The sequence below is a fragment of the Saimiri boliviensis genome, chromosome 7 (assembly GCF_048565385.1).
Source record: "Saimiri boliviensis isolate mSaiBol1 chromosome 7, mSaiBol1.pri, whole genome shotgun sequence".
NCBI classification, from domain to species: domain Eukaryota; kingdom Metazoa; phylum Chordata; class Mammalia; order Primates; family Cebidae; genus Saimiri; species Saimiri boliviensis.
The window spans coordinates 109,485,091-109,504,732 of NC_133455.1; the positions used below are offsets into that span (position 1 = coordinate 109,485,091).

At 50.3% G+C, this 19,642-nt stretch overlaps 1 protein-coding gene across 1 annotated transcript; it reads left to right on the forward strand.

Annotated features, from left to right (window-relative positions):
• The first annotated feature begins 921 nt into the window (after positions 1 to 921).
• LOC101030820 (uncharacterized) lies at positions 922 to 19,565 on the forward strand. Its single transcript, XM_074403482.1, has 7 exons — positions 922 to 1,042; positions 1,167 to 1,254; positions 1,774 to 1,894; positions 2,727 to 2,847; positions 4,764 to 5,005; positions 14,452 to 14,580; positions 19,156 to 19,565. The coding sequence occupies exons 1-7, from the start codon at positions 922 to 924 to the stop codon at positions 19,258 to 19,260; spliced, it is 927 nt and encodes a 308-aa protein (XP_074259583.1). The 3' UTR covers positions 19,261 to 19,565.
• Positions 19,566 to 19,642: the final 77 nt, after the last annotated feature.

The following is a 19,642-nucleotide window of genomic DNA, read 5'->3' on the forward strand; positions in this document are numbered from 1 at the left end:
GCGGTGGGGGGGCCGGATAAATGGCCTCAGGGGGCCGCATGCGGCCCACGGGCCGTAGTTTGGGGACGCCTGCTAGGTCCCCTATCCTCCTTTACCCCCCACTTCGGACATAGCTTCACCTAATCCAGCCACAAAGATAGAAGAGGGCAAATCACTCAGGGAGGGAGGCACCTGAGCCCCGGATCTGCCCAGACAAAGCACCCTGTGCGTCTCCCACGGTTACCACATCTGCTTGGGACTCTAGGAAAGGGCCAGAGGGCGGAAGGTGACACCGGAGTTTCCAGCACGACCTTCCAGGGCCTCCAGGGAATTTCTCACGCTGTGGGGGCAAAGACTGGCTCCCCTGGGGTTGTGTGTGTGAGTGTGTGCGCTCCCCAGGGCCCCACGGAGGTCAGGCTCCTCTCCATTCAGGACAGCAAGGAGAAAATGGCCTGGAGTGAGGCCCTAGGGTGCTAAAGCAGCACAGGGTATCAGAAACGGGGTCCTGGGGTGCTTAGAAGGGACCGTAGGAAAGACTTGGAGTCTTGCATGCGCCTAGGGCCTCCCCTGCTGGATGGGGCTTTCGGAGGCGGCAATCTCCGAGGGTTCCTTGCTCTAGGGTCGCCTCTTAAAACTGCGGTGGTGTGGAGGAAGAGTGAGCAGGGCGCAGTGCGGCAGCCCTGGCACTGTGGGAGCCTCGTGTTCACCGGCTCTACCCGCGGGACCAGACCCCTGCAGCTCCCCAGCTAGGAGGGCCAGGACGTGCCTCGGGAATCTGGGTGCTCCTCAGGTCCCGGGGCATTTGGGGGCGCCGCGCCTGCCAGCGTCTGAGCTCCAGCCCCTGTCCGGGAGACCAGCCCTGCGCACCCGGGTCTGAGTGCACCCGCCCGCCCGCCAGCGCCAGGGCCAGGGGGCACAGGGTCTCGTGCGCGCCCGGCCCCGATGCATCATCTTTGTATTCCATCTCTTTCTGCTGCACCGTGTCGACGAGAAGCGTTTCATGCCCCAGTGACCCAAGACAGGGTGAGGCGAAGGGGAAGGTTCGGCGGCGCGTGTCCCACAGGTTCAGGGGAGTGCCGGTGCGCCCGGTAGAGGTGGCCCTGCGCGCTTGCCGGACACCGCTTCCGGGACGCGCCCGGGGCTACCCCGCGGCAGAGGTGTGTGCGGCTCCGCGCAGGCTCGCTGAGGAGCTCGGCTTCGCAGACGGAGCAGGCGGACTCGCCGGGATCCCAGCGCGCTGAAGCAGCCCGCCTCCCCTCGCCCTGCCCTGGCCAGGTAAGCTGTGGACCCGGGCTGCCTAACTCGCCGCTGGCAGCCTGCAGCGTCGCGCGGCGCCGCAGGGACCCGGACGAGTAGGGGGCGGTGCGGAGGTTGCGGCCCGAGTGCTCCGAGCGCTGCTGTCTGGACGCCTCGGGGTTGCGGGGCGGCTGTTGCTGGGATCTAGGGGTGCAGCCCGGCGGCCCCACTCCTCTCCTGCGGCCACTTCCTTCTCCCAAGACCCGCGGGCGGGTGCAGCCGGGACCGGGCGGCGGCGCTTGCATCCCGCGCGGGGTCACCGCAGCGACAGGCCACTTGGTGCCAGCTACAGGCGCTGTCTGGTGGGGGCGGGGGTGGGGAGTAGTGGTGAGGGAGGGAGGGCGCCCGCTCGGGTCCCACCGGGCTGGCTGGGCCGCTGCTGCGTTCAGTGGCTGGAGAACCCGAGCCCGGACGTTGTCCCACTTCCCTTTCCTTTTAAGGCTCAGAGGGAAAACCTTCTCAATTAAAAAGCCACACCTCGTTGCCCCTGCGCTGCAGGCGCCGGGTTGGCTGTGCGCGGCTGGGCGCGGGCTCGCTGAGGAGGTCGGCTTCGCGGACCGAGCGGGCGGCGGCCAGGTGGGAGCTGCAGCGCGTTGAAGCAGCCCTGCGCCCTGGCCAGGTAAGCTGGGGGTCCCGGGCCGCAGCAGCGGTGGCAGCCTGGGGCCTCCCGCGGCGCTGCAGGGACCCAGATGAGTGCCAGTGTTCCCGAGCGCTGCCGTGTGGACTCGGCGGGGCTGTGGGGCCGCTGTTGCTGGGATCTGGGGGGTGCAGCCCAGCAGCCCCACTCCTCTCCTACCTGCCCACTTTCCTCTCCCATGATCGGTGGGTGGGTGCAGCGGGTACTAGGAGGCGCTCTCGCATCCCCGGGTTGGGTAGCGGGGGCCTCGCGGCGAATGGCCACCCGGTGCTGGCTAGAGGCGTTGTCTGGGGGTGGGGGGGGGTACTCGGGTCCAGCGGCCGGGCTAGGCGGGCCGCTGGTGCGTTTCCCCATCCTTGCTTGGCGCTGGCATCAAGTCTCGGTGCCGGGCGGCAACTGGGTTGGGGTAGCCTCTGGGTTCGCTATCCCCGGAGAACCCGAGTCTGAATCTTCGCCCCTTTCCCTTTCTCTTTATAATAAGGCCAAGAGAGAAAAACTTCTCAATTAAAGACCCCACACCTCATTGCCCCTGGGCTGCAGTCACCGGGTTGGGGGCACGGCGGGGACCTGCCCCTGGGCCGGGCCCTTTCTCCAAGGCAGCCATTGCCTGTCAAGGCTGCTGGTGGTAGATCTGGCTGCAGATGGTGAAGGAGATCATTGAGGACAGTTCCCCCGACTTGGCTGTGCTGAGCCCATCTGGAGTGTTTCTGGTTCTAATCACAAGTGTAACAGTTTCAGTGCAGCTTGTAGGTTCATGCTAGTGATGAACTTGAATGGAGGTGGTGACACAGCTTCTCTCCTCCTTGGCTCTTAGTGCATCCAGGATCCGGAGCAGCCAGGGGCCTGGCCACTCCCACCCAGAGCCCTGCCTTGGCTGAGCTGGTTACTGCTGCGTCTCCCGGGCTGCTGGCATGCCGGTTATCAGCAGTGCACAGGTAAGCATGTGTGTGCATATGTACACGCCCCACACACATACCATGCTCACCTCACACACACCACACACATACCCCATACACACCATACACAATACAAATATCATACCCACCTCTCACATACTACACACATGCCATGCCCATCTCACATACACCACACACACATACCCCATACACACCACACACACCACACATACGATTTCCACCTCACAGTGCACACATACCATGCCCCCCTCACACACCCCACACACATACCCCATACATGCCACACACACCACACATATCATACCCACCTCACACACCACATGTATACCTCATATACACCACACACAACACACGGTCATACCCACCTCTCACACAGTACACACATGCCATGCCCATGTCACATACACCAGACACACATAACCCATACACACCACACATACCACACATACCATATCCACCTCACACTGCATGCATACCATTCCCACCTCACACACCCCACACACATACTCCATACACACCACACATATCATATCCACCTCACACACCACACACATACCTCATACACACCACACACAACACACATATCATACCCACCTCATACATACCACACATGACACACAGATTATGCCCACCTCACACACCACGCATACTTAATCCATATACACCACACACACCACACACATACCATACCCACCTCACACACACCACACACATACCAGGCCCACCTCACATACCACACACATACCCCATAAACACCACACAAAACATACATATCGTATCCACCTCTCACACACCCCACACATGCCATACCCACCTCACATATACCACACACATACACCATACACACAACACACATATCATACCCACCTCACACTTGCCATGCCCACCTCACACACACCACACACATACCCCATACACGCCACACACAACACACATATCATACCCACCTCTCACACACCCGACACATGCCATACTGACCTCACATACACCACACACATACACCATACACACAACACACATCATACCCACCTCACACATGCCATGCCCACCTCACATATGCCCCACACATACCCCATACACACCACACACAACACACATATCATAGCCACCTCATAAACACTACACACATGCCATGCCCATCTCACACACACCACACACGTACCCCATACACACCACACACACCATACACACATGCCACACATACCACACACACCACATGTACCATACATGCACATCATACGCATTTTGTATACACCCACACACCCCATACGTGCCACACACCTCACTTCATAAATACCATACACACTGCACACCACACTCCACATACATATTACATAACCCATACAACACAGCGCCTTCCACATAGACAACTTACTCACACTACACAGATACGACACACACCACACAATATCATATATACATACACCGTACACATGTAATGCACACCACACACACCCCATATGCACCACACACACTACACCCACCTCATACAACCACACACATTATACACACCTCATACATACCACACACCACAAACACTACACCACGAACACAAAAAATACACACTGAACCCTTCCACACTGCATCACACTCCACACGTACCACACACACATCACATTCACATTCCAAACACCAGATACCACACACCATACACAGTATACTCCACACACTCACCACACCCTCCACAACACCCCATCATCAAACACACACACACACACACCCCACACTACACACTCCCTATCCACCACACCACACACACTGTATTCTCACATACACACCACACACCCCTGCCATACAAACTACTCATGGAATGAAATGGGATGATTTAGTTTTCCCCAAATAAATACTGCCCATCTGCACGTCCCCGGCTGTCCTGGTTGGCACATCCCTTGGTCCCGCCCTCCCTTGGGTCAGCACTGCCTCCTGTGTTTCAGGTGTCTCTGGCTGTGCCCTGGGGCATGCTCACGTCCCGATCTCCTGGGAGGCTGGCCCCTCTGCCCCAGTGGCCGCCTTCCTGGAGGAGACTGGCCTGTTCCCACCTCTCCTGACTCCCAGAGCGGTGGCTGGTGTGGGAAGTCCTGCTTCCTCCCCTTGGTGTCTGCCCTTGTCCATGGGCTGTTTTCTCCCAGTGCTGATGTCTCCCCAGCTAGAAGAGGAGACCCTCAAAGGCGCACAGGTGGGTTTCATTATAATGCTCATGAATAATAAACTGCGATTTGGTAAAAGACTCAACCAGTATAAACATCTTTAATAAAGTAAAATGTGCAAGCCCCCTCTGCTCCCACCTCCCTTTCCTCCCCTCCCTGGAGGATGTGGCTGAGAAGCCTCTGGGGGGCTCCCCCTTTCTGTGTGCATTTGCGTCTGTGTATGGGTTGGGGACTGTGTGTGTGATATTGGAACAATATCACAGGGGCATGTAAACTTAATGCAATATTGTGAGTAATATTATCCTCTCCCCCCTATTAGAAACAATATCACAAGGGGTGATACATCCCTTGTGATGTACATCCCTGGATATTAGGCCGATATCATGGGAGGGGAAGGATATCTAGGATATTGGGAATAATATCATCCTCTTTCCCCCTGGATATTAAGAACAATATCACAGGGGGATGGACACTGCTGCTTTATTAGGAGTAATATTATTCTGTCCCCCACCCCAGATATTAGGAACAGTATTATAGAGGTCGTGTACACCCCCTGCGATATGAAGAGTAATATCCCTCTCTGCCCCTTTAGCTATTAGGAACAATGTTAAAGATGGTGTGTACACCACCAGCAATACTGGGAGGCATATTATCTCCTGTCCCCCAGATACCAGGGAAAATAGCCCAGCATGAGTGTACAATTCTTACGATATTGGGAGTAATATCATCTTCCCTGCCCCACCATATTAGAAACACCACCACAGGGGGCGTGTACACCTGCTGTGATATTGGGAGCAATATAATCCTCTCCCTTCCTGGATATTAGAAAGAAAATCACAGGGGGGCATACGCCTTCTGTGATATTGGGAGTCATATCATCTTCTCCTCCTCTGGATATTAGAAACACTGTCATAGTGGGGGTATACATCAGCTGTGATATTGGGAGTAATGTCATCCTCTCCGCCACCCCCACCCTGGATATTAGGAACAATCACAGGGGTGGGGTTAACACCCCTGTGATATTAGGAATAATATTATCCTCTTCCCATGTGGATATTATGAACCATATCACAGAATGGGTGTACACCCTCTGAGATACTGGAATTAATATCGTTCTCTCCTGGATATTAGAAACAGTATCACAGGAAGGTGTACACCACCTGTGATGCTGGGTGTAACATTATCTTCTTCCCCTCTGGTTACTGGGAACAATATTACAGAAAAGTGTACACTTGCTGTGATTCTGGCAGTAATGTTATCTTCTTCCCTTCTGGAAATTAAGAACAATATCACAATGGGGGTGTACACACCCTACAATGTTGGGAGTAATATCAGCCTATCTTGGTCCAGCACAGTGGCTCATGCCTGTAATCCCAGCAGTTCGGGAGGTCGAGGCAGGTGGATCACTTGAAGTCGGGAGTTTGAGACCAGCCTGACCAATGTGGAGATACCCCATCTCTACAAAAATACAAAAAATTAACCTGGTGTGGTGCCTCATACCTATATTCCCAGCTACTTGGGAGGCTGAAGCGGAAGAATCGTTTGAACACAGGAGGCAGCGGTTGCAGTGAGCTGAGATCACACCACGGCTGCACTCCAGCCTGGTGACAGAGCAAGATTCTGTCTCAAAAAAAAAAAAAAAAAAAAAAAAAAAAAAAAAAAAAAAAAAGGATATTTATGAATAGTTTCCAAACTTTGGAGGGATCAAGAAGGGAGAGGAAAAACAAATGCTTTCACTCACCTTTGTTCACAAAATTGTGGTTTACCAAATCAGTGTAAATTATAGATGACTTCTAAGAGATGTTTCTTAAATCTAGAAAACAAAACAAGTGAAGGGCCAGGCAGAGGGCTCACACCTGTAATCCCAGTGCTTTGGGAGTCCCAGGCAGGGGGAGGGAGGGGAAATGGGGAGGGGCGGAAGGGGCTGGGATCACCTGAAATCAGAAGTTTGCGACCAGCCTTACCAACATAGTGAAACCCCATCTTTACTAAAAATATGAAAATTAGCTGGGCGTAGTGGTGCGTGCCTGCAGTCCCAGCTACTTGGAGGCTGAAGCAGGAGAATCGCTTGAACTCAGGAGACGGAGGTCGCAGGGAGCTGAGATTGCACCACTGCACTCCAGCCTGGGTGACAGAGTGAGACTGTCTCCCCCCAAAAAAGTAATAAATCAAAAATGTTTTAAATACAAGTTATAAAAATATTATCTTAATAGATTTTTTTTTGTTTTGCTTGATCTTGCTTATCAGTTTTTTTAACGGTTAGATTTCCTTTTTAGAGTTCTAGAAATTGGTTTTCAGTTCATTGATTTTTAATTTTTGAGACTGCGTCTCACTCTGTCTCCCAGGCTGCAGAGCAGTGGCACAATTTTGGCTCACTGCAATCTCCACCTCCCAGATTCAAGTTCTTGTCATGCCTCAGCCTCCTGAGTAGCTGGGATTACAGACATAAACCATCACACCTGGCTAATTTTTGCATTTTTAGTAGACACGGGCTGGTCTCAAACTCTTGGCCATAAGTGATTCACCTGCCTTGGCCTCCCAAAATGCTGAGATTACAGGTGTGAGACACTGCACCTAGCCCATTGATTTTTAAAAAATATTGAATTGAGGGGTATAAGTGCAAGTTTCTCACATGCGTGTGTCACATAGTGGTGAAGCCTGACTAATTCATTGATGTGAGTTATTCAGAAACCTGTGTTCCAGAGGGCTCCTTAGAGTTTTTCCATAAAAGGCAAATTTGTAGGCAGGGCTCAGTAGCTCATGGCTGTAATCCCAGCACTTTGGGAGGCTGATGGATCATGAGGTCAGGAGCTCAAGACCAGCCTGGCCAACATGGTGAAACCCTGTCTATACTGCCACCAGTTAGCTGGGCGTGGTGGCAGTCACCTGTAGTCCCAGCTACTTTGGAGGCTGAGGCAGAAGAATCACTTGAACTCAGGAGGCAGAGGTTGCAGTAGAGTAGGTGTCCAGCCTAGGTGACAGAGCAAGACTCTGTCTCAAAAAAAAAAAAAAAAGAAAATTTGGACTATTGCTGATTATAAATGTTTTTAGAGTAGAATTCAAAGTGGTAACTGTGGATGATGGAAACAGTAGTTATGACAAGAATTGATGACAGTTCCCAATTCACAAGAAAATTTAATTTCTTATTTTATATGCAGCATTTTAAGACAGTAACTGGAATCATGACCGACAGCATCACATCAAGACCACCAGACCATTTTTTGTTTGTTTGTGAGATGGAGTCTCGCTTTATTGCCCAGGCTGGAGTGCAGTGGAGTGATGTTGGCTCACCAGAACCTCCTCTTCCTGGGTTCAAACAATTCTCCTGATTCAGCCTCCTAAGTAGCTGAGAGTACAGGCATGAGCCACCTTGCCCGGCTAATTTTTGTATTTTTAGTAGAGACAAGGTTTCACCATGTTGGCCAGGCTGGTTTCGAATTCCTGACCTCGTGATCTGCCCGCCTCGACTTCCCAAAGTGCTGGGATTACAGGCATGAGCCACCTTACCTGGCCAGAACACCAGACTTTTATGAATTTCATAAGATCTCCAGAAAGCATTAAAAACTTTTTTTTTTTTTTTTTTTTTGAGATGGAGTCTTGCTCTGTCACCCAGGCTGGAAACAAACCCAAGAATATAAAGGGAAGTGCTTTTGGGTGCGGGATTCTGTATCTTGACTGTTGTGCTAGTGTCGCAATTACACACATTTGACAAAAATTTATTGTACACTTCAAATGGGTATATACTATTCTATGAAAATTAGACTGTAATAAATTGTTTTTCACTTTTCAAAAAGACTTCTTAAGAAATAAAAATAGTATTAGGAGCTACTTTACTTTCCTAAACCCATGACATATCACATAGATAATCCTAAACCTATGATATATCATATAGATAAAATTAGGTTCAGAAAGTAAAAATTAGCTCAGCATGAGAAAGTGAAAAAATCTGCCCTGTCATTCATCTGGCTGGAATTTGTAAGTCAATGTTATTCATGATACCATTCTGCCATGCAAAGCATTGTGAACATTTGGTGTGTTATATCACACTGCCTTTGTTTGTTTGTTTGTTTTTGAGACCTAGTCTGGCTCTTTTGCCCAGGCTGGAGTACAGTGTTGCAATCTTTGGTCACTGCAACCTCTGCCTACTGAGTAGATAGGACTGCAGTCGCCTGCCACCATGCCTGGCTAATTTTTAAATTTTTAGTAGAGACAGGGTTTCATCATGTTGGTCAAGCTGGTCTTGAATTCCTGACCTCAAGTAATCCACCTGTCCGGCCTCCCAAAAATCACATGCTGAGGTTACAGACATGAGCCACTGCACCCGGCTCATACTGCTTTTTCAGTGAATAGGGTTCCTTTTTTTTTTTTTTTTTTAAATTAACTTAGTCCTCTTTTTCAGATTTTCTTCATGAAGTGACTTGTATAAAGAAAAATGCAGGCCAGGCATGGTGGCTCACGCCTGTAATCCTAGTACTTTGGGAGGCAGAGGGGGTGGATCATTAGAGGTCAGGAGTTTGAGACTAGCTTGGCTAACATGGTGAAACCCTGTCTCTACTAAAAATACAAAAAATTAGCCAGCAGTGGCGGTGCCCTGTAATCCCAGCTACTCCAGAGGCTGAGGCAGGAGAATTGTTTGTACCTGGGAGGCAGAGGTTGCAGTAAGCCCAGATCCTGCCACTGCACTGGGCGACAGAGCAAGACTTCATTTCAGGTTGCAGAACAACAACAACAAAAAAAAAAGCAAAAAAAAAAACTCCGTTAAGAAACCCTTTTTTTTTTCTTTGAGACGGAGTCTCCCTTTGTTGCCAGGCTGGAGTGCAGTGACCAGATCTGGGCTTATTGCAACCTCTGCCTCCTGGGTTCAAGCAATTCTCCTGCCTTAGCCTCCTGAGTAGCTGGGATTACAGGCACATATTACCCACCCACCAAATTTTTTGTGTTTTTAGCAGAGATGGGGTTTCACCATGTTAGCCAGGATGGTCTCTATCTCCTGACCTCGTGATCTGCCCGTCTCGGCCTCCCAAAGTGCTTGGATTACAGGCATGAGCCATTATACCCTGCCCCTTATGTTTTTAAAAACAACTTTATTGAAATAGAGTTTATATAGCATACAACTTGCCGTTTAAGGCATCCAATTCAATGGCTTTTAGTATATTCACAAATCCTTTCTTGCTGTATGTACCACACTTTCCTGTCCATTCATCTGTTGATGGATACTTAGGTTGATTTCGTATTTCAGCTGTTGTGAATAGTGCTGCAATAAAAATGGGAGTGCAGATGTGTGTTTGATATACTGAATTTCTTTCTCACGGGCATGTACCCAGCAGTGTGATTGCTGAATCATATGGTAGTTCTATTTTCAGTTTCTTGAAGAACCTCCATGCAGTTTTCCATAGTGGATAGACTATTTTACATTTTCATCAAGAGTGTTTGAGTGCTCCTGTTTCTCTGTGTCCCTGTCAGCATTTGCTGTTTTCTGATGTTTTGATAATCAGCATGTTAATTGAGGTTAGGTGATATTTTATTGTGGTTTTGATGTGAATATCTGTGATGATTAGTGATGTTAAACATGTTTGTATTTACCTTTTTTTTTTTTTTAACTTCCTCTAACATGGATCATAGAAAAACAATTTTTTCAATGCTCTTGTTGTAGAATGGGGGTGTGGGAGTTAGTGGGGCATGGGAGCCACAGTAGGGGCACTGCTGGAGTCTCACCCAGGCTGGAGTGCAGTGGCATGATCTCAGCTCACGGCCACCTTTGCCTCCCAGGTTCAAGCAATTATCTTGCCTCAGCCTCCCTAGTAGCTGGAGATTACAGGCACCTGCCACCATCCCTGGCTTATTTGTATTTTAGTAGAGACAGGGTTTCACTATGTTGACCAGGCTTGTCTAGAACTCTTGACCTCAAGTAATCTGCCTGCCTTGGCCTCCCAACCAAAGTGCTGGGACTACAGGCATGAGCTACTACACCTGGTCCACCTTGTTTATTTTTAATTTTAATAAAAAAAAATTTTTTTTTCTGTGCAGAAGCTCTTTAGCTTGATGTAACCCTATTTATCAAATTTTGCTTTGTCGCCTGTGCTTTTGAGGTCTTACTAAACAAATCTTTGCCTAGACCAGTGTTCTAAAACATTTCCCCAATGTTTGTTTTCTTCTAGTAGTTTAGTGGATTCCTTTTTTTTTTTTTTTTTGAGATGAAGTCTCGCTCTGTCGCCCAGGCTGGAGTGCAATGGCTGGATCTCAGCTCTACCCACTGGGTTCAAGCAATTCTCCTGCCTCACTCAGCCTCTCTAGTAGTTGGGATTATAGGCTTCTATTGCACACCTGGACATTTTTTTTTTTTTAAGATGTAGTTTCGCTCTTGTTTCCCAGGCTAGAGTGCAATGTTGTGATCTCGGCTTGCCACAACGTCTGCCTCCTGGGTTCAAGTGATTCTCCTGCTCCTGCCTCCTGATTAGCTGGGTTTACAGGCATGCACCACCACGCCTGGCTAATTTTTTTATATTTTTTTGAGTGGAAACAGGGTTTCTCCATGCTTATCAACCTGGCCTTGAACACCCAGCCTCAGGTGATCTGCCTGCCTCAGCCTCCCAAAATGCTGGGATTACAGGGGTGAGCTACTGAACCCAGCAATTTTTGTATTTTTAGTAGAGGCAGGTTTTTTCTATGTTGGTCAGGATAGTCTTTCACATCTGAGCTCAGGCAATTCGTCCACCTCCGCCTGAGCTGGGATTATAGTTATGAGCCACCATGCCCGGCCTGTAGTTTTTTACATGTAAGTTCTAAATTAATTTTGATTTGATTTTTTTAAAGATGAAGTCTTGCTCTGTTGCCCAGGTTAGAGTGCAGTGGCATGGTCTTGGCTCACTGCAACATCTGCCTCTTGGGTTCAAGCGATTCTCTTGCCTCAGTCTCCCAGGTAGCTGGGATTATAGGTGCCTGCCAACACACCTGGCTAATTTTTTGCATTTTTAGTAGAGACGGGGTTTCACCATGTTGGCCAGACTGGTCTTGAACTCTTGACCTCATGATCCAACCACCTTGGCCTCCCAAAGTGCTGAGATTACAGGGATGAGCCACCATGCCCGGGCTCCTTGATTTTTATATATGGTGAAGCATAGGAGTCTAGTTTTATTCTTCACATGTAGATCTCTCATTTTCCCAGCACGACTTATTCAAGACACTGTCTGTTCCTCAAGGTATGTTCCTGGTGCCTTGGTGAAGAAGGTGTTGGCTCTAAATGCATGGATTCATTTCTGGGTTCTTTATTGTGTTCCATTGGCCCATGAAATCCTTCCTTTTCAATATTATAGTCAATACTTTCCCGTTTCCATCCTGTCAACCTTGCTGTGTTTGGGCCAAGCAGGGCTGGTAGAACCCAGAACTTGATGTAGATTGGGGAGGCCAGAGCCTCTCTAGGCTGCTCAAGAAATGTGTACTCAGGTCCTTGGTCTGCAGAGAGGACCAAATCCCCATGGATGACCCCACAAAAACACTTTTAGGGAAACCACAGAGTGAAACAGCCTGAGAAATACAATCTGTGTCAGATACATTTCCTCACACTCATGATTGCGTGACTGGGACGACTTAGCAGGAGGAACCAGAAGAGCACCCTCTTCACTTGTGTGTCCACGTCCCCTTTGGGTCACCAAGGGCATGAGGCTGGAACAGGGACATCTGGGATAGGGGAAGGCTATGGTCAGGGGCAGTGGGGCTGGTGGGCTCTGGGCAGTGGGGGTGGTGGCGTTAGTGAAAGGTCGGGCAGGGCAGAGATCAGGAGGAACAGCATTCCAGCAGGGTTGAGAGACAGGTTGGTACGTTGGCAGACACAGGACCAGGAGGCCTGGGACTCAGAGGAGCAGTTGGCGTTGGAGAAGGGCGCTGTTTTCCTCCAGCCTTCCTCTGTTTGGTGCTGCATTAGCACCCCACTGCACCCCCAATCCTGTCTCTCCCCTGCCCTCACTCCCTCAGCCTTAGAACCCGTTCCTTATCCACAGTACACATCTTTTTTTGGAGCGGCGGGTGGGGAGCGGGTCGGACGGAGTCTCACTCTTGCCCAGGCTGGAGTGCTGTGGCGCAATCTAAGCTCACTGCAACTGGGACCTACCAGGTTCGAGCGACTCTCCTGCCTCAGCCTCCCAAGTAGCTGGGATTAGTGGCGCAAACCACCACACCTGGCTAATTTTTGTATTTTTAGTAGAGACGGGGGTTTTGCCATGTCGGCTAGGCTGGTCTCCAACTCCTGACATTAGGTTATCTGCCCACCATGGCCTCCCAAAGTGCTGGGTATATAAGCGTGAGCCACCGCGCCGGCAGCAACGCGCACCTTCTTAAGAACAGCTCCTTTCCGGATCCTTCATAAGGTTCTGATGTCTAATCCTTCCTAACCCAGCTCACTGTCCCTCCCTCCACCCCTTGCTCCCCATTCTGCCTCACTTTCTCCTTTTCTGATTCCCACCATTTCCCACAATCAGTCCTGGCCTCCGATTCCCGCCCTTCAGGTTCCAGTGTTCCTTGGGTCCTCCCTGTCCCCTGATCCTCTCTGATTAGGGGTTGGGGGTGAGCGGAAGTACAGCCAGGCTTTATTGGAGTCCTGGGGCTGGATTCTGCATTGTGCTTCACGGTGTCATTGCACCTCGTCGCTGCTCTTGCAGCTGCGTCAGGCTCTTCCTGCTCTAACCCGCCAGCGGATGCTGAACCCTCAGGTGAAGGCCTCTCCGCATCCGCTGCTGCTTCTCCATCTCCGTCTCTCCGCCTTCTGCTCCTGGCCTTTCCTGGCAAGGGGCCCGAGCTCTGAGCTCTTGCCCTTTCCAGGACACCGTCCTGCTCCTCCTTGTCACACCGGGCAGTGGCTGCGGGCTCCTTCTCCAGCTACAGCAGGCCTGGGCGGCCTGGGTCAGTGCGGCAGGGCGGAGGGCGCAGTTCCCGCCCCGGGGTGGCAGTGGCAGGTGCAGCGCGTGCGGCGCTCCCCTCCCCCGCCCCGTCCCCCCTCGTGCCTGGAGGTTGGTTGGCGCCCCCTGCAGGCTGGTGTGGACGCCGCCTGGAGGTGCCCCGTGCCCCGCCCTGTGTCCCTGCCTCGCCGCGTCGCTGCTGCCCCCTTCCGGGGCGGCGGGGCAGGGATTCCACTTGGCGGTGTCTTCTCGCGAGAACTCAACGGTGCCGCCAGGGAGCTGCTGCTGCCCAGGTTGCCATATTGCCCTCGGGGGCTGGACGGGCTCTGGCCTTAGGCCGCTCACCCAGTTCCAGCGCCGCTGCCTCTCCCTTCCCAAGGCGGGAGAAGGTGGTGGAGCGACCTCCAGGCACCGGGCGGCCGCGGCTCCCCCAGCAGCGGGCGGGGCAGAGGAGAAAGATGGCAGGAAGCAGGAGGTCCCTGCTGGCTGCTCCTTTGCCTGCCACAGTGGAGAGCAAGGGGAAGAGCAGAGGCTCCGCTGCCTCCCGCCCTCCCTAAGGGGCCTGCCCTGACCTTCCCGCCCAGAGCTTCGCGGTGTTCCTGATTCACACCGAGAGGAAGAAGGGAGTCCAGTCATCTGCAGTGCTGTTTGGGTACTGGCTTCTCTGCTTTGTGTTGCCAGCTGCCAGCGCCGCCCAGCAGGCCTCTGGAGGGGTAAGTGGGGGCCTGGGCCACCCCGGACACCAAAATGCTGGCTCAGGCCTTGGGTCCCATCCTTCCTCCTCCCGTGTCCACATATGACTTATTCTCGACTCAGCGACACTCACAAGCCAATCACTTACACTCTAGAGATACAAAATCCACTCCTGCACCTGTAATTACTGGCCATCCCATACTTTACTTATCAGCACAATTTCCTGTTGCTTTCACACCCACATCATACACTCCACTTGCACACGGGGCACACACTTAATGCACCGATTCATACACCACACAAGCACATGCATGCGCACACACAACCTGGGCAGACAGTCCTGTGTGCACACATCCCCCTACATGCACACCTCCCCTCATCTCATGCACGCACCCTCCCCGTGTTCCTACACATCTATATGTACATGCTCATTCTGCACACCAACATTTCTGTTGTGCAGTCTGGAAAGTAGCATTTTGTTTCATTTTCTTTTCTTTTCTTTTTTTTTTTGAGACAGAGTCTCACTCAGGAGTGCAGTGGCGCGATCTCGGCTTATTGCAACCTCTGCCTGCTGGATTCAAGCAATTCTCCTGCCTCAGCCTCCTGGGTAGCCACCACGCCCGGCTAATTTTTTGTATTTTTACTAGAGGCAGGGTTTCACCATCTTGGCCAGGATGGTCTTGATCTCTTCACCTCGTGGTCGACCCGCCTTGGCCTGGCAAAGTGCTGGGATTACAGGCATGCGCCACTGCGCCCGGCCAGCATTTTTCTTTTTATTTTGAGAGGCTCCCTCTGTTGCCCAGGCTGGAGTGTAGTGGCACGATCTCAGCTCACAACCTCTGCCTCCCTGATTCAAGCGATTCTCCTGCCTTGGCCTCCCGTGTAGCTGGAATTACAGACACTCACCACTACACGAGGCAAATTTTTGTAATTTTAGTAAGACGGCGTTTCACCATGTTGGCCAGGCTGGTCTCAAAGTGACCTCAAGTGACTCGCCTGCCTCAGCCTCCCAAAGTGCTGAGATTACAGGTGCGAGTCACTGCGCCTGGCTGGAAGCAGCATTTCTATATTAGGAGACATGATGGGTCATTTTCTCTGTAAAGAGAAAAACATGTGGTCTAGACCAACTTTTCTCAACCTCAGCTTAATAACATGTGGCTAGATAATTCTTTGTTGGGAGGACAGGGGTGTCCTGTTTGCTGAAGGGTGTGAAACAGCATCCCTGACTTCCACCTGCAGATGCCAGTAGCATACCATCCAATTACAGTAACCCAAAATGTCTCCTGATATTACCAAGTGTCCCTGGGGGTGGGAGGACAAAATTGCCCACCTGTTGAGGGGCACTGGCCTCGACAGAGTGCTTAGCCAAGGCTTCAGGGAGAAGGATTATCTTGACACCAATGACCAGGCTGCAGCAGGTTGCTGATATTTTACTTTATTATTTTATTTTTGTGGAGAAAAGGTCGTTCTTTGTTGCCCAGGCTGATCTTGAACTCCTGGGTTCAAGCAGTTCTCCAGCCTCAGGCTCCTAAAGTGCTGGGATTATAGGTATGAGCCACCACATCTGGACCCACAGATCATTTCTGGAGTCCAGTGGTTACTCCATCCTGCCCTAAAGAACAAGGTAGAGAAACATCATCTTGTCCTTAAGGACAAAGTTTTTATTTCTTGTTTGTTTGTTTATTTAATTATTTATTCTGAGACAGAGGCTTGCTCTGTCACCCAGGCTAGAGTGCAGTGGCACGATCTTGGCTTATGCAACCTCCACCTCCTGGGTTCAGGCGATTTTTCTGCCTCAGCCTCCTAAGTAGCCAGGATTACAGGCATGAACCACCACACCCAGCTAATTTTTGTATTTTTAGTAGAGATAGGGTTTTACCATGTTGGCCAGGCTGGTCTCGAATGCCTGACCTCAAGTGATCCATACCCATCAGCCTCCCCAAATGCTGGGATTCCAGGTGTGAGTGAGCCACAGTGCCTGACCAAGGACAGAGTTTTTAAAAGAGTAACCTTTGTAACTAAGGGGAAATTCCACAGATTGTTCAATAATTTCTGAAAGGGTGGGCTCCCACAGTTGACATAAGTCAGCTTTTTGAGACACAGCATGGAAACAATAATACCGAGACCATTTACACTCTGGGGTTCCAAGCATGTGCCAGGCACTGTGGCAGGCACCTACACACATGTCCTCATTGGATTCTCACAGTAGGGCACAGTGGTGGATTCTTTTTTCTTTTTTTAAATAAAGTCTCATTATGTTCCCAAGGCTGGTCTCAAACTCCTAGGCTCAAGTGATCTTCCCGACTCAGACTCCCAAAGCGCTGGGATTACAGGCTTTAGCCAATGTGCCCACCCAGTGATGGATTCTAACAGGCCATTTTAAAGATGAGGGAAACTAAGACCCGGAGAAGGGAATGACGGCCTCAGGGCCACACAGCTTGGGAGCGCAGAGCCCAAGTTCATCTCACGCAAATGCAGAACAAGCTTTCTGATAGAAACAGTGGGGAAAACAGTGGCGGTTTCGGGAAGATGTGCCATATTGTTGGAATATCCAGTTTTCTCCTATCTGCCAAAAACAAAATCTAGAAGAGTAAAAAATCAAGTAGAGGAGTTGTGATTTGAAACTAGGGCTCTAGACCAAGTGCAGTGGCTCACTCCTGTAATCCCAGCACTTTGGGAGGCCGAGGCAGGTGGATCACAAGGTTGGGAGTTCGAGACCATCCTGGCTAATATGGTGAAACCCTGTCTCTACTAAAAATACAAACATTTGCTGGGCGTGGTGGTGTGTGCCTGTAGTCCCAGCTACTCAGGAGCCTGAGGCAGGAGAATCAGTTGAACCAAGGAGGTGGTGGTTGCAGTGAGCTGAGATCGCGCCACTGCACTCCAGCCTGGGTGACAGGGCGAGACTCGGTCCCCCCGCCAAAAAAAAAAAAAAGAAAGTAGGGCTGTGGTGTAAAGCCACAAAACTTCAGTTCACACTAGCTTAAGGAAAAGGGAAGGTCAGAGGGCGTTCCATTAGCTCATGTATTTCTTTTCATATCCATGGGATGTCCCAGGCATGACTGATCCAGGCCTGGGACTAGGTACCATCACCAGGTCTCCACTTCTGCCTCTTGGCTCTGCCATGTTACCTTGATTCCCCAATGGAGTGGCAAGAAGAGCCACCAATACCTTCAGACTTACGTTCTGCCATGTAGCAAACCCGGCAGAATCTCCCGATGGCTCCAGCTCTGAAGTACCCAGCATGGGGTGCTATGTGCATTCCTAACCCAATTATGGTAGCCAAGAGACTGGAATGTACTCATTGGCCAGGCCTCAGTCACCCACCCAACAGACGAATGGATAAAGAAAATGTGGAATATATATATACACAGTGGAGTACTATGCTGCCATAAAAAAGCATGAAGTCCTTTCATTTTCAACAACATGGATGGAACTGGAGGTCATTTTGTTAAGTGAAATAAGCCAGGCACAGAAAAATAAACTTTACATGTTCTCACTTATTTGTGGAAGCTAAAAATTAAAACAGTTGAACTCATGGACATATAGAGTAGAAGGATGGTTACTAGAGGCTAGGAAGAATAGTGGGTGAGGGGAAATGGGGATGGTTAATGGGTACAAAACAATAGAAAGAATGAATAATACCTATTTGATAGCACAACAGGGTGACAATGGTTGATAATAATTTGATTGTACACTTTAACTAAAAGAGGCTGGATGCAGTGGCTCACGCCTGTAATTCCAGCACTTTGGGAGGCCGAGGCAGAAGGATCACCGGAGGTCAGGAGTTCAAGATCATCCTGGGCAACGTGGTGAAACCCCGTTTCTACTAAAAATACAAAAAAATTAGTCAGGTGTGGTAGCACACACCTGTAATCTCAGCTACTGGGGCAGGAGAATCATTTTGAACCCGGGAGATAGAGGTTACAGTGAGCCAAAATTAAGCCACTGCACGACAGCCTGGGCAACACAGTGAAGCTCCAACTCAATAATAAACTAAAAAATGAAATAACTAAAAGAGTAAAATAGATTGTTTGTAACAGAAAGGATAAATGCTTGAGGGGATGGATACCTCATTTAACCTGATGTGATTATTATGCATTGCAGGCCTATATCAAAATATCTCATGTCATCTAGAAATATATACATCAGGCTGGGCGTGGTGGCTCACGCCTATAATCCCAGCACTTTGGGAGGTTGAGGCGGGAGGATCACCTGAGGTCAGGAGTTTGAGAGCAGCCTGGGCAACATGGTAAAACCCCATCTCTACTAAAAATATAAAAATTGGCCAGACATGGTGGTGTGCACGTGAAATCCCAACTACTCGGGAAGCTGAGGCAGGAGAATTGCTTGAACCAGGGAAGGAGAAGTTACAGTGAGCCGAGATCACGCCATTGCACTCCAGCCTGGACGACAGAGTGAGACTCCATCTCAAAAAAGAAAATGAGGTCGACTAGGAATGCCAGGGCTCTGGCTTTCAAACACTCTTGCCGTGGTCCCCAGCATGGGCACAGACCCTGGCATCAGAAACCTTTTCTCTCCTCTGAGCACCCTCCTCTGTCTCCATGCCTTACCTTCTGCTTTCTCTCCCACAGGGCTTCCAGAGTGACCCAGTGTGCCACCTGTCCACCTATCTGTGCTTGTCTCTAGTGGTGGCACAGTTTGTGCTGTCCTGCCTTGCGGATCAACCTTCCTTCTAACCTAAAGACCGTCAGCAGTCTGAAAGTCACCAAGTTCCAACCTCATTCCTGTTCCACTTTGAGGTCTTAGTCTCCCTCATGTGACCTAAAGTCTAATTTTTTATTCATTTATCCACTCAGCAAACTGTGAATTGCATTTTTACTCGATGCCACCATTGGTAGACTTTTTCTGTATGGGGCAAGAGACTCTGTGAGCCATACAGTGATCTCTGCGGCAACTCCTCAACTCTGCCACTGAAGACAAAAGCAGAATATGTCAACAAATTGCATGGCTGTGTTGCAATAAAACTTTATTTGCAGCAACAGGCAGTGGGCCAGATTTGGTCATAGTTTGCAGACCCCGCTCTATCCCCCAGCAAAGGCTTAAGAATCTATGGTGAAC